This window comes from Eumetopias jubatus, unplaced genomic scaffold, assembly GCF_037043125.1.
Source record: "Eumetopias jubatus isolate StellerSeaLion01/CBP00866 unplaced genomic scaffold, mEumJub1_p1.0 scaffold_10, whole genome shotgun sequence".
Lineage (NCBI taxonomy): Eukaryota > Metazoa > Chordata > Mammalia > Carnivora > Otariidae > Eumetopias > Eumetopias jubatus.
Window position 1 is genome coordinate 115308075 of NW_028274816.1, and position 16182 is coordinate 115324256.

General features: G+C 41.1%; 1 protein-coding gene across 1 annotated transcript in view; it reads left to right on the forward strand.

Annotated features, from left to right (window-relative positions):
• The first annotated feature begins 10707 nt into the window (after positions 1-10707).
• The window catches only part of PPM1E (protein phosphatase, Mg2+/Mn2+ dependent 1E), a 183479-nt gene continuing 178004 nt past the window's right edge, over positions 10708-16182 (forward strand). The window contains exon 1 of the mRNA XM_028109173.2: positions 10708-11285. Coding sequence (XP_027964974.1) covers positions 10828-11285 — 458 coding nt within the window. The 5' untranslated portion in view covers positions 10708-10827. The remainder of the gene's footprint in view (positions 11286-16182) is intronic.

The following is a 16182-nucleotide window of genomic DNA, read 5'->3' on the forward strand; positions in this document are numbered from 1 at the left end:
GATTGATAAGATGTTGGTTGAAAAAGGGAAAAAGAGAAATTAAAATAAAAGTTAAAAAAATTAACTTTGAAAAACTAATGAATCATGGTAAAAAAAGCCATGAATCCTATGTGCAGTATTCCCCTAGTGCTGGAGTTCTCCCGTTCTCCTTGATCGGTAAACTTGGTCTTGGCTTGCCGGCTGTTCGCGCTGATCTTCTGGGGGAGGGGCCTGTTGCTGTGGTTCCTAAATGTCTTTGCTGGAGGCAGAATTGCCCCGCCCTTGTGAGTCCAGGCTAAGCAAGCTGCTCGGGTTTGCTCTCAGGAGCTTTTGTTCCCTGCAAGCTCTCGGTACAGCTTTGGAGGACCAGGGTGAAAATGGCGGCCTCCCAATCTCCGCCCCAGAGGAGGCAAGAACTCGGGGCTCCGCTCCTCAGTGCGCCCCCAGAGAAAAGCAGCCAGTCACTCCTGTGTCCCCGGTCTCCGGCCGCACTCCGTGCTCACCGGGCCTGTGACCGAGCATTTCTATCTCTGGCACCCGACCCCATGTGGAGTCTCCAAACCGAGCAGGTCCCTGCGGTGTGCTCCCGTGCCGCTCCTCCCCGGGGAGGAAGGGGAGTCTGCCACTTTTTGGGTCCCTGCTGGAGGAGCAGTGGCCCGACTGGGCCGCGGATCACAGTCTATGGCAACCCCGCGCTGAGAGCCCGCGCCTCGGCTCCGTCTCTGCAGCCAGTTTCCCCGCTCCAATACCTGGGAGCTCTGCCGCACTCAGGCACCCCCGGTCTTTCTGTGATCCCCGAGGGTCCTGAGACCACACTGTCCCGCGAGGGTTCCACCTCCCGCTTAGCCACTGGAGCGATGTCCCTCAGCACAGCCGACTTCTAAAAGTTCCTATTTTGTGCTCCCCGGCTCTAGCACTTGCCAGAAGCGGCCAACGGAGGCCCCCTCCCCCGCCGTGTATCCTCCCGAATATCGCCTCGGATTCACTTCTCCGCACGTCCTACCTTCCAGTAAGTGGTCGCTTCTCTGTTCAGAGAGTTGTTGCTACTCTCCTCTTCGATCTCCTGTTGAGTTCGTAGGTGTTCAGAATGGTTTGATCCCTATTCAGCTGAATTCCTGAGACCAGACGAAATCCAGGTCTCCTACTCTTCCGCCATCTTCTGTTATTGTGATTTTTATACATCAGTTTCTTTTGAGATTTTTTAGTTAACATCCATCTGTGTAATTAAGGTTGGAACATGCACACTTCTGAACCTCCAAGTTCAAGTTGCTATAATTTGTCATAAATTCATGCAGGTGATTGTTACTATGGTAGTCTTAGAATATTCTTTGATACTCTTCTCATCGGGAGGTGGGATGTATTTTGTCCCCTTCTCTTGAATCTGAATAGGCCTGTTACTGCTTTGACCAATAGTGTACCACAGAAGTGATGTTATTGACTTATGGCACCATTTATAAAAGGCTATCTACCTTTTGTCATATTTACTGGAACACTCACTCTTGGACCCCTGAGCCACCATGTAAGAACTCTGACTACTCTAAGGCCATCATGTTGGAGATGTTCTGTGTAGGCATTAAAACTGATAGGCCCAGCTGAACACCCAGTTAACAGCCAGCTTCAACTCTCAGTTTGGCAACACAGTCAAATTAGTATCTTGAAAACAATGTACATGTTAGTCATTTTTCACTCAGTTTTTTCAATAGAGATGAAAAAAGTATAATCCAAGTGAGTCCTCTTGGACATCTAGTCCATTTGAACCTTCAGATGACTTTATACCCAACCAACTGCTATCTGACTGAAACCTCATGAGACCTGCAAATGAGAACCACCAGTCAACTAACAGCTGTGAAATACTATGAAATGGTTTCTGTTTTAGCCATTAGTTTTGAGGTAATTTGTTATACAGCAATAGATATCCAGAACAGCCTCTTGAGAGCCTCCCTGGGTAGGTTGCCGGCTCTTTCCAACTTGTGTCTTCAGGTGCTGCCTTAGAATTTTTTTTTTTTTTTTTTTTTTTTTTGCTGCCTTAGAATTTCAGATTTTCCTGTACAGTGTCTTTTAACTTCTGTTCATTTTCATTCCCACTGACATCATTCCCTTCTGTGTTCTCATGCTCTCCCATTGCCCAACTGATCTTTCAGCCTTCAATTTCTTCTCTTCAATCTACCTTGTACTCGTCTGAAAGAATGTTTATGTATCAAATTTTCTTAGAACAGTTTTTTTTTTTAAAGATTTTATTTATTTATTTGAGAGAGAGAGAGAATGAGAGATAGAGAGCATGAGAGGCAAGAGGTTCAGAGGGAGAAGCAGACTCCCTGCTCAGCAGGGAGCCCGATGCGGGACTCGATCCCGGGACTCCAGGATCATGACCTGAGCCGGAGGCAGTCGATTAACCAACTGAGCCACCCAGGCGCCCCTTAGAACAGTTTTTAACATGTTTCTTTCAAATTCAATATTTTTGTCAAAACTGGGAACAAATTCTTGTAATTCCATCTCCCAGGATGCTTAGATTTAATCTTGACCTTTTCTTATGCCCATAGGCTTTATACCTTAAAGACTCATGAGATTATTGACATATTTCCAGCGAAACAAAATTCCAAAGTCTTATATGATAATTTAAAAATATATTTGAAAAATAATTTTATACACGAAGGACCCAAGTTTATTTTGCATAACTATTTTGATTTGCTGTTTTTATTCAAATAACTGTTGTACTGTTATTTAGGTATATGGAGGTTCATCAAATCTTAATAGTCCTCAACTTGCAGGATTACTAGAAACCACGTGTGCTCTATTGGTGCCAGCTTTGTCCTTTATAGATCACTCTTCCATCAGGCAACAAACGGCTTCATATGCCCAAATCATTTCCTTTCTGGAGAAGATACATTGTGTCAGCATGGTTACCATGTGTGGTAATTGGTAATGTCTGTGCCACATGGCTTACTTCTGCCCTTGTCCAACACAGCTATTCTACCACCTATGATTACCATATGTTACAGCCCTCTAGGTTAATGGAATCATGTCTATCTTCCCTTCTAGTCACAAATGTCGTTGTGGCTCAATTCCATTAGAGCCACACTCAGCAAAGAAGAAAGTGTTCCGAACTCTCTGGGCATAGAAGCCACCTTTGTGAAGTTTTCATATTTAGTTGCCTGCTTCATGTTCATTTTATTTTATTTTATTATTTTATTTTTTTTAAATTTATTTATTTAATTGACAGAGAGAGAGTGAGACAGCGAGAGAGGGAACGCTAGGAGGGGGAATGGGGTGGGGGGAGAAGCAGGCTTCTCGCCGAGCAGAGAGCCTGATGTGGGGCTCAATCCCAGGACCCTGGGATCATGACCTGAGCCGAAGGCAGTCGCTTAACCAACAGAGCCACCCAGGTGCCCCTTCATGTTTATTTTAAAAAGCAGTTGGATTTTTTGAGGAATGCTCCAGAGTGGGTAATGGGCATCTGCTGACTAAAAGAGAATATGATCAATATCACTCTCAATTCTTGCATGTATTTACTCTAAGTAAATATATAAAGGGAGTTAAAGATTAGATGATAATAATAAAGATAGATTTTTACCACCATAAAGCACTTTTTAGTTTCTGTAAAGTGAAAACTAGTAGCAAAATATTGAAGTGGATTTTTTTAAATGGAGTCAATTCATTTTAGAAGAACCATTAATTACAGAAGGAATATATGACATGTTAGCCATTTATAGTACCTTCATCAGAAATTACCACGAACCCCTGCCTGCTTCCTCATTCATAAGCATGTCATAATAAGTTCACAAATAATTTTGGTTCCTCAAAGAACTATGCTAGATAAAAACAAAGATTATTATCAGTAATGGTTAAAACATTAAGAAAAAAAGAGGCTGTTTGGGGGACTTCTTTGCTTGTTAAAACCAATTAAATAGTGCATGTAGGCCTGTTATTACCTGATGTGAATTTTGACAGCTTTGGACTGTTGCTGCAATATGACCAATTAGCCAGCAATAGAAAAGGAATAAAAATTAATATAGCAGTCATATTTTGGGCAGCAAATGGAGATTATTTTAAAGTTATTGATTTAGAATGGAAAAGATGTAGCTAGGGTATATTGAGGAGAAAGAAGGAAGAAATTCTTATTTGAAAACACTTCCATATGCTCAGTTTTTTCAGTTGTCAGGTATTCTATTGCTCCCTACTGGTCAGTTTGACAACACAACTGAATTAATATCTTAAGTACTTACACATTAGCCATCTTCCATTTTTTAAAATATGAATGAAAAATTACATATCCTTATATTTCCATTTTAACATTTAAGGCCTGGCCTTAAACATTTTCCTAGGTACTAGATCTGAGATTATATTTATATATTTTATTGTTACTACACTTTCTTAAAAATATAAAAACATTTGTTTTATCATTTGAGATATGGCACCAATTTCAAATTGATAGCTCTTTATAATTAGTAATAATAAAATTGAGGCTTTTCTGGAGATAGAATTTCTATTTTTTGCCTATAAAGAGATAAAACAGGCATACTTTAGAATAGACAGAATAGTATACATTTGCATAACCAAGAAAATATTAACTGAAGTTGGGAAATTAATACATTCTTCTTAGTTACAAGTACCAGTTATTTGCCACATGTCAAATATTTTATTAACTTTTAAAAAATTAATAGACTTTATTTTTTGGAGCAGTTTTAGATTTACCCAAGAAAGGAGAGGAAAGGATGGAGAGTTCCCACATATGCCCTCTCCCCCCTCCCAGTTTCCCCAATTATTTATTTATTTATTTATTCATTTATTTATTTTTAAAGATTTTATTTATTTATTTATTTATTTGAGAGAGAGAGAGAGAGAACATGAGAGGGGGGAGGGTCAGAGGGAGAAGCAGACTCCCTGTTGAGCAGGGAGCCCGATGTGGGACTCGATCCCGGGACTCCGGGATCATGACCTGAGCCGAAGGCAGTCGCTCAACCAACTGAGCCACCCAGGCGCCCTTCCCCAATTATTTAACATTTTATATTAGGTACATTTATAATAATTGAGCCAATAATTGAGTCAATTCATTATTAACTAAAGTACATAGTTCACATTAGGGTTCACTGTGTTGTGCATCCTGTGGGCTTTCACAAATGGCTGTTATATATCCATCATTATAGTATCATACAGAATAGTTTTTGCTGCCCTCAAAATCCTGTGTTCTATCTATTCATCCTTTCTCACTTCCCTTGAACCCCTGGCAACCTATCATAACTTTTAATTCTAGGAAATCATTTACTGTTAACTTCAAGTAAGCTCAATGTTCCCAGAAGCAACTTTGAAGATCTAAACTTGTTTTAATGTCCGCTTAATCCTTTTGTACTTATATTACATATATACATATAATCCATTTTATAGTTTTTTTTTTAAAAGATTTTATTTATTTGACAGAGAGAAAGACAGCCAGAGAGGGAACACAAGCAGGGGGAGTGGGAGAGGGAGAAGCAGCCTTCCCGCGGAGCAGGGAGCCTGATGCGGGGCTCGATCCCAGGACCCTGGGATCATGACCTGAGCCGAAGGCAGACGCTTAACGACTGAGCCACCCAGGTGCCTCATTTTATAGTTCTTTAAAGTTGTATTGTTATTTGTTGAGATCCAGTTAAGAAATCAGAGGGAATAGAATACAGGGAATTGGTTATACAAGTGATAGAAGGGCTGAAAAGTAAAAAGGGAAGGTAAAACAGTCTTCTTTGGGCTGCTATAACAAAGTATCATAAACTGGGTGGCTTATAATCAACAAACACATATTTCTCACAGTTCTGGAGGCTGGAAGTTCTAAGATCAGGGTTCTGGCAGATTCAGTGTCTGGTTACAGAAAGCCATCTTTTTACTGTGTCCTCAAGCGGTAGAAAGGGAGAAGGGTCTCTCTTGAGCCCCTTTTCTAAGAACACTAATCTTATGACCAAGCCCTCATGACCTAATCACCTCCCAAAGGCCCCACCTACTAATACCGTGACCTTGGGTGTTAGGATTTCGACATATGAATTTTGGGAGAACACAAATACTGAGTCCATAGCAGGCAAGATTAGGAAGCTAGAAGCCACTACCATCTCTAGGCTGATGGACAAATGGAGGAAGATGATGTTTCTGGAGCGCAGAGACTGGTGTCATAGGTAAAAGTTGGAATTTCAATAGACATGTTCTGGGGGAGCAAAGTTACCAAGGAGATGCAGCAGACATTAGAACTGAGATAAGGGACAGGGAATAAACATCCTGGTTTTCACCTCTCCTCCCATCTTTCAATTTCCTGCCAATGCCTCCCACTGAGCAAATTTCAGCTGGAAGTCAACTGTCAAGGAACCTGGTGAATATAACCTGAAAGGTTTAGCCTCCCTACAATACAGAGCGAAGGGGGTAGAGGGAGTGATACAAGAAGAAAAAGGACAGGGACTAACACATTAATCAATTCTGTTTAACTTTTTTTTTTAAGATTCTATTTATTTATTTGAGAGAGAGTGAACAAGCCAGAGAGAGGGAGGGAGCACGAGTGGGGGAGGAGCAGAGGGAGAGGGAGAAGCTGACTCCCCGCTGAGCAGGGAGCCTGATACAGGGGCTCCATCCCAAGACTCCAGGGTAATGACCTGAGCCAAAGGCAGATGCTTAACCAACGGAGCCACCCAGGTTTAACTTTTAAAATCAACTTTATTGAGTATAATTTACTTATGATACTGTTACATTAAATGTACATTTTAATAATTTTTTTTATTAGGCATGGAGCCCAACGTGGGGCTTGAACTCACAACCTTCAGATCAAGACCTGAGCTGAGATCAAGAGTCAGACACTTGGGGTGCCTGGGTGGCTCAGTTGGTTAAGTGTCAGACTCTTGATTCCAGCTCAGGTCAAGATCTCAGGGTCCTGGGATTGAGCCCCATATTGGGCTCCATGCTCAGTGGAGAGTCTGCTTGAGGATTCTCTCTCTCCCTCTGCCCCCTACCCCCACACTCTCTCAAATAAATAAATAAATAAATAAATAAATAAATAAATAAATAGACACTTAACTAACTGAGCCACCCAGGTGCCCTGCTTTAATAATTTTTGACAAATGATTATACATATGTGACCACCCAGTCAAGATACAGAACTTTTTTTAATTTTTTGATTTTTTAAAAAGATTTTATTTATTTATTTGACAGAGAGAGACACAGCAAGAGAGGGAACACAAGCAGGGGGAGTGGGAGAGGGAGAAGCAGGCTTCCCACCGAGCAGGGAGCCCGATGCGGGGCTCGATCCCAGGACCCTGGGATCATGACCTGAGCTGAAGTCAGACACTTAACGACTGAGCCACCCAGTCACCCCAATATAAAGCATTTTAATCCCCCTCCCCCTCCAAGTTCCTTTTTACTCCTTTGCCATGAATCTCCCACCCCACCTCAGTTGCAAGCAACCACCATAGATTACTTTTGTCCTAGAATTTCATGTAAAAGGAATCATATAGTATGTATTCTTTTGTGCCTGGATTTTTTTCTTTAAGATTTTATTCATTTATTTGACAGAGGGAGACACAGTGAGAGAAGGAACACAAGCAGGGGGAGTGGGAGAGGGAGAAGCAGGCTTCCCGCAAAGCAGGGAGCCCAATGTGGGGCTCGATCCCAGGACCCTGGGACCATGACCTGAGCCAAAGGCAGAGGCTTAACAACTGAGCCACCCAGGCGCCCCTGGATTTTGTTTTCACTCAGCATGTTTTTGAGATTCATCTTCATTTTGTTTATCAGTAATTTCTTTTTACTACTGAGTAGTAGTCTATTGTATGAATATACCACAATTTGTTTATTCATTCACCTATTAATGGATATCTGGGTTATTTCCAAGTTTGAGCTATTATGACTAAAACTATTGTGAACATTTATGTACAAGGTTTTTATGGTGAGTATGTGTATTTGGTGGGCATGTTTTCATTTCTTGTGGGTAAATATCTGTCAGAGGAATTCCTGGGTCATATGATAAGAACCTGCCAAACTCAACAATTTTTTTTTTTTTAAGATTTTATTTATTTATTTCAGACAGAGAGAGAGAGAGCACAAGCATGAGCAAGGGGGAGGGGCAGAGAAGCAGGCTCCCGGCTGAGCAGGGAGCCCGTCGTTGTAGTGCTCCATCCCAGGACCCTGGGATCATGACCTGAGCCGAAGACAGACGCTTAACTGACTGAGCCACCCAGGCGCCCCTCAACAATTCTTTTTAATTTTATAGATATCATCATTACTGTGAATGTCCATGAAAGGACATTGTGTATTTCCTTCAAAGAGCTAAGGGTTAGAAGGAGAGCAATTATTATGAAGAAAAAAAAACCTCAAAAAATTTAAGTATCCTTGGTACATGCACTTTCATAGCTCACTATTTTTTTAATAGATAGTAAGAAAGGGGATTAGGAAAGTGTAGGAGAAAAGGAATTGAAAAGGAAAGTAAAGCAATGCAAAATAATGACTAAAAAGACTTCTTGACAAAGGCAAAATCATCCTACACAGCTGCTCTGAGATCCCAGCACTGCTGTCAGCAACCTTCTGGCAAAGCTACTCTGTCAAATAAATGCAATAGGATCCATATTTGTGAAGGAATATCTTTATTAATATAAGCAAACACACCTCTCATTTATAGTAATATAGAGGTGTGGGCTTTTTCTTTTACTCTTAGTAGTAATGTTTCTCCAACACATAACACTTCCCTTATGTGAGTTGAGTCATAAATTAATGTCACAAATGTCATCTAGATGAGGGAGGCAACTACATTACAAAGTAGGAAGGTGTAGCTTGATATGAATTGTTATAGTTGAAAGCTATGTACTCTTGAACTAAATGACATTATGTTAAATTCTGAGATTTTAAACAGTTGTTGTAAGGTTGTGGACATTTGGGTTTGCAACTTTAAAAGTTTTGTCAATCTTTTCTAGACATTCTGAAATGGAAATGAACAGGTGGATTGAAAACAAAGACAAATGAGGAGTTTAAAGGCTTCCTTGGCATCTCATAGAAAAGTTGTTCTACGGTGGTGATATTTTAAACAAAACACGTATAAATACATTTAGCTTGTCTGGAAACAGACTTATTTATTGGGTCTTTCCATTTACCTCTGAGACAAAAATAAATAGTTATAGAAGACTTATGTGCATTACTCACTATATGCTTTCCATCATGTATTATTTAATCTTAAACTAGGAGAAAGAATGGATGTCTATTTTACATGATGCCATAATGTACATTAGTGAGCTCAACCCTCTTAATCTTAAAATAACAGTATCAGGTCAGGGATTTAGAATACAGTATTATATGAAAACAGTTGGCAGGGAGACTCCTTCTTCTTCCATTAATAGCCAACTAGAAATGGTATTTCAGACCCTAAATCTAACTAAAACCCAGAAACAATAAATGGAGAGGATGGGGTGGATAATTTGTGAACATGTTTTTCAAAGTAGAGAAAGAATCACTATGTTTTTGATGAATTATATGTTGCCATGGACATGGCAGTATGCAGTAATGATGCTATCATCTGTACAGCTGTATAACCACAGCTTCTCCTTCTCCCACCCCCCTCAGTAAGGCTTGAAAATAATAGGTTTGTGTGTAGTTTAGTAAGAAAATTAGGATAATTTAAAGTAGTTTCAGTTTCAATCTAAGAAAGAAAGAAGAGAGGCTTGAGGGATGGGGAAGAAGAGCAAAGAAAATGTACAAAACGTACATATTGTGTAATAAAGTATAATATGTATTATGCAAAGACTACAGAGGGGTGTCTTGGAATGCTGGAAAACTAATGGCTTTGCAGTGAAAAGACCTGGATTTTAGTGCTTGTTGTATCGCTTGTGTGTGACCTTGAGCAAAGTCACCATATCTTCATGGCTCAGTTTTCTTATCTATAAAATGGAATCATGAGAATGATGTCTTCTACCTTGAGACGTTATTGTAAGCACTAAAAGTATGAAAACAACTTGTGAACTATAAAGCCCTATAAAAATAAAGCTTTATAGACCTATTGCAGAAGCAAAGAAGAGTAAAGGAAAAGGTTCTAGAAGGCTTTGGAGGCTGACAACCTGGGTTCAAATTACAGTGCCATGGCTAGTAGATTTGAAACCTTGAAGCAGATATATATTAATCTTGTTTCCTGTCTTTGAGAAATGAGGATAACACCACTTTCTTCACTGAATCAAATGAGAGAATATATGCAAAGGAACCTACCGCTTGAAAGGTGTTTGATACCCCTTTCCCCCAAACTACTTATTAAATTAGTGTCATCAACAATAAAAGAGGTTGACACTGTGGTCCCTTTCAACAGATACCTACGCTAAGGCAACGCAGGGACAGATAAGGAAAACTGAGGTAAATCCAATCCAAGTGGGAACCAACAGCTAGACTTGGAGATGTCTTAGTTCACTCTTAACCACTCGAGGATAGGGTATCCTTACAATAAAGATATGCAGAGTTGGAGAGCGGGCGAGTCGAGTGTCCTTTCGACTGCGCGGGCTCGACGGGAGGGACCCTGAAATTCTTAATTAGAGCCGGTTGCCATGGCGACAGTCTCTAGGCAGCGTGGGCTGAGCTCTCCGGAGGGCTGGAGGGTGGGCCGCCGCTGGACCCTGCGCGCGCGCCCGCCACCAACTTTCCCTCCAGACCGGGGAGGGGGCGGCGCGCTCCGCCCCCGCCCCCGGGCCGCGCACGTCCGCGCTCGGCGGCGCGCACGCCTGCGGGAGTCCTCTCCAGGCAACCTAGTGCTGATCGCTCTCGCCGGTGCGGCGGTTAACAGCCTTTGCGGAAGCCGGAGGATCGAGAGCAGCCCCCTCCCCTTCCTGGACTCCCCCCCCCCTCCACTTCCCGGTCGGCCCCGGGGCATGAGCAACGATGGCCGGCTGCAGCCCTGAGGAGAAAACTTACCGGCGCTTCCTGGAGCTATTCCTGGGCGAGTTTCGCGGACCGTGCGGCGGCGGCGAGCCTGAGCCGGAACCCGAACCCGAGTCAGAGCCCGAGCCCGAACTGGTAGCGGCTGAGGCGGCCGAGGCTTCGGTCGAGGACCCCGGCGAGGAGGTGGCCACTGTAGCCGCGACGGAGGAGGGGGAGCAAGAGCAGGAGCAAGACCCCGAGCCCGACGAGGAGGCGGTGGAGGAAGAGGCGGTGGCGGCGGCGGAGGTCGAGGAGGAGGAGGCGGCGGCAGCCCGGGGGCAGTCGGCCGTGCAGCCGCCGCCGCCGCAGCCCCAGCTGCCGCCTCTGCCCCCGCTCCCGCGGCCGCTGTCGGAGCGCATCACCCGTGAGGAGGTGGAGGGCGAGAGCCTGGACCTGTGCCTGCAGCAGCTCTACAAATAGTTAAGTAGCGGGGCTTGGCTGGGGGGTGGGCCCGCTGACCCCGCGCGCCGGCCTCGACGCGGCTCTCTCGGCCCCTCAACTGCTCTCTTTACCCCCTCACCCGCGCCTCGCGCCGTTGGAAGCGCCCTAGCTGTTCCGACTCGGGCGGTCGCTGCGAGCTGCCCACGCCCGCCTCGGCCCCGGCGCCTCCTGCCTGACCCGGGAGCCGCCCCGGCGCCCTCCCGCCGGCCCCGACCCCTTCTTCCCGTTCGTTGCACCTCGGCCGCCCACTTCTTCTTCCACTTCACAAACACCGTTTTCCCTTCGTGCTTCGGAAGGTCCTTTCTTCCAGTCTTACGAGCTCCCTCTTCTTACCAGCTCCCTTCTTCCTCTTGGAGGTTTCCTCCCACCCGGGTCTGTCTTTTCCCAGTCTGAGTCCCCTGTTGTTTGGCGGCGGAGAGACGCGACTCCTTTCTAGGCAGAGCTGCGAGGTGCCTCCTGTGTAAAACCGCAACAACAATGATAATAATACCGGCCTTATAGCCACAGGAGGAGAGACTGGAGTAGATTTTCCTTCAGGCGCTCGGTGTTGAAAGTGAAGAGGTCTTTAGATGGCTTAATCCACCGAAGCCGCGTATCTTAAAGATATTTGATAACTCATAATTGAGGGAGATGGGAAGGAATTGAGAGGGAAGGTAAGCACATTTTTACGAGCAAGTCTTCAGGTGAAAGACACAGTCGTAATTCGTTAAAGTGGAAAAGTCCGGCTGGTTTGATAAGATTGCAATTAGGTGCAGTATTTTCAATCCATTAAGTAGATGGGACAGGGGAGAGAAAGCAGATGGCTTAGCCACACAGATGAAAGTCGAAAATAGAAAGGTCAAGGCTTTGCCTTTCATCCCAGTTCTGGTTTTTATGGGCTTGAAATAGAAACGGTTTACAATTGCGTTTCTTTTTAAATGGAATTGTTCTGAAATGACAGAGGAGAATACTGACAAGTCTCTGAAAACATTGGTAAACCTGAGAGTCTCTTGGCATTCTGCTGATAGTTGTATTGAAAGGTGTTACTCTGGTCCCCCAAAAAGTTTACTGCTGCAAGATTCACTGCATCAAAGCCTAACTTAAAAGAAGGACCTGGAAAGTAAATGTCAGGTCTTCATCCAACCTGACAGACACCTGATCAGATCATTCTTCCTGTTATAGCAGAAGCTTATCAATAGGGGAAAAACATTTAACCTGTCTGCTGGAGAAGTGGACTGTGTTGATGTCTTACACTTTATAAGCTATTTAAAATTTAATTTTGAAATACTATCTGATTACCAAAGTAATAATGCTTTCTGGGAAATATAAAAAATAAAATGGCGTGTTATACCACCACCAGGGATAAACAGTATTAACATTTTAGTGTATTTCTTCCTAGTGTTTGTAAACTCACCAAGGGCTTATGAAATGTCATTTTTAAACACTAAATAAAGACACTTAAAACTTCCTGTTTAAAATAAAATGAAAATGTTTACCAAAGTAAAGGAATTTATGTCAGCATCAAACTAATTCTGTTTTGACAGTTCTTACCTTTAAATTGCAGTGACAAAGAAGCACACACTTAAACATTAGAGAAGGTTCATTAAAAGGAGAGTCATTAGTTTAGAAAAACCATGATCATTTGTCATTCAAGAAGGTTTTTTTAAAAATGGAATCTATAGAAAGATGATAAGGTGGTAAGTAGATGTGTTTTTCCATATGGAAAGGAAGCAAGATTAATTTCAATATGCATAAAACTAGAAAAAAAATTCAAATGATAAAATGGCCATTTGAGAACAGAAGTTTGGATTTGAAGTAAAACTAGTAAAGTTAGAAAATATTATTTCACCTTAAATCAGAGATTTCATCATTTTTACTATGTTTTGTGCAAAACTATTAACCTATTTTTATTCAGATATAAAATGGCTGGCTTGTTTATGTAAAGTATCTTTAAGATCCTTAACAGATTAAAAACAAAGAAAACCTTCATTGTGTAAAAAAATATACTTTTAACACTTTTAATTATATTTATTTATAAAAAAATCATATCAGTTAGTCACCAGAGTCAATACTGGAAGACACTGTAGAGGTAAATCAGTTTTCTGTCTAAGCACTTTATTTTACAGGTGAGAAAAGTGGATCTAAATTCAGAAATGACAAATTATGTACAAGTAATTCTGACATTTCTCAAAATAATCTCTGAACTGCAAAATTCTCCTTTACATATTTGAAATGATGGGTCCTCAAATTTCCTAGGAAATACTTTGAAATAATTCTGATTAGAAATATGTTGAAATTGCTTATTTGGGGAAGGTGATGTTTTTCCCCCCAAAATATTTTCTCAAATAACCACTCAGTCTTCATTTTGGGAATTTGTAATATACTTTAAAAACTCTGTCATGCTTATCAAATGGTGCTGAAATTCTTTTTTTTAATTTTATTTTTTAAATTTTTTTAAAGATTTTATTTATTTATTTGAGAGAGTGAGAATGAGAGAGAGAGAGAGAGCACATGAGAGGGGGGAGGGTCATAGGGAGAAGCAGACTCCTCGCTGAGCAGGGAGCCCGATGCGGGACTCGATCCCGGGACTCCAGGATCATGACCTGAGCCGAAGGCAGTTGCTTAACCAACTGAGCCACCCAGGTGCCCTGGTGCTGAAATTCTTAAATAGGGCTACCTGAACTATATATTCACCAATTTGATAATTGGGACTAGTGTAAGAAGAAATAACACTGCATTTAATACCAGTTTTATAAGTCTGTACTGTGTGTTTTCTGTCAGGATTTTAGAAATAGACAATATGTAGCTGCTAAACAAACATTCTCTGAAGAAAAGTAAAGGTGCTTATCTTCTGATTACTGTTTTATGTATACACTGGTTGAAAATTAAAACATAGTAAATGTTTTTCTCAATATTTTGCTTCTCAAGAATTTTATAATAGGAACAGCAGGTATATTTAACATTCTTCATTTTGGTAAATTCAGGACTAACTTGAGATAAGCAATTACTTAGATGAGTAAAGGATCAAGGTTTAAATAGACAAAATATAGTTATTATTAGCAACTTAAAAATTTTTCAGAGTAGTATTTGGGATAAAGATTTTGCATTCAAAATGGGAAATATGTACTTAGATATTTCTCTATTAGATAAAAACAACACATAACATTTTGAAAGAATGAGAACAACAATTTGAAAACAGCAAAAATCTCCTTGGATGAGAAAGACCTCTGTTGTGGACCATAAATACCTTCTTAAGGACCATTTATTTATTATTATTGTTTTTAAAAGACTTTATTTATTTGACAGAGATAGAGCCAGAGAGCACATTGCGGGGGGGGGGGGGTAGGGATGGGAGAGGGAGAAGCAGACTTCCTGCTGATCAGGGAGCCCGACGCCGGGGCTCAATCCCAAGACCCTGGAATCATGACCCGAGCTGAAGGTAGTCACTTAACCAACTGAGCCTCCCAGGTGCCCCAATTAAGGACCATTTAAACATTTTTTTTCAGTTTATTAAACATTAAGAATCAATAATAAATGCATGCAGTATTTTAGAACTGTTTTACTAAATTGATCTATTGTCAATAAAAAATTCCAATGATTTAGAACCTTCAGCTGCTAGTATAAAGGATCTGTTTTACTTTAAGCTTAAATGTCCCCCAAGAGATTAAAATAAATATTTTCTAGTGACATAGTATTAGGATTTCTGAGGTTAATGAGAGAATCTCTTTGAAAAGGTGGAAATGAGATATTTTATAGCTTTGAAATAATTTGCAAATAAAGGTTTATAACTGATCTTATAGCAGAATGTGAATATGAGGCTACATGCATAGCTTACATGGGTCAATACTGTGTATTTTATTTGTCTACACTGTACTGGGGATAAATCTATTTGTTTTAATCCAGAAGAAACATACTCTGAAGTCTTTACTAGAGCTTTATGTCATTACATTTTTAGAGCAATTGTTTCCTCAGTTATTCATTTAGTCTTGGTTCGTCTTCTTGAGGGGGAGACAGATATTCCAGCAGCCTGGTGAAGTTAAGTAGTTCTAGATAGTAATGAGGGGAGGGAGGCACTTTTAAAATTGCTTGGAAAAGAAGATCTTTGGTTTTAGACGCTAATAATTCAGTGATCTTGAATTACGTGAATCATTAATAAGTTTGAGATAGGTCAGAATGATTAAACTTTGTCTCACTTTTACATATATAAATAGAAAAATGGATGCAAGTTTTAAAGTATTATTCGTTTAAAACTACACCCTTTTTTCTTATTAAGAAGTGGAGAAAATTTTCATTAGCATAAAGAAGAAAAAAATTTCAAGCATTCATTGTTAACCATAGTTTTCAGGTTTTATTCCTGCCTCTCAGGCTGCTGCTTTTCTGTGAATTTTTAGTACTCTAACTGTCCCTTTAACTGTCCCTTTAATATTGATGTTTTCATCCTTAGCCTAGCCTTTTCAACTCCGGTGACTTATTTGTAGTCAATATCAATTTCTCCCATGACTTTGGTTATTTGTTATTATGCTAATGGTTCCCAACTCTATCTCCATCTCTGCTTTGACTGCTAATGGGACAGCTTTACCTAAATATCTAAAAGGCTTCTCAAACTGATCAGCACCTAATTCAATCTTCCAATTCCCTCTGTCTCCTCCAAAATAAGCAAAACTAAAACCTGATTCTCTTTCTGGTGGGTCCATTCCTGATTTCTCTTTCTCTCACCCCTCTAATTAAATCAATTTTGCCTTGTAAATATCTCATAGATCTGTCCCTCTCCCTTCCCACTGTCATTGTCCTCTTTTGCCAGTCTTACTCTTCTCTAATATAGTCTCCCCAGTATAGCCAAAGTGATTTCTCTAGAATCTAGATTATGTAGATTGTCTGTCACCTACTACTTAAACA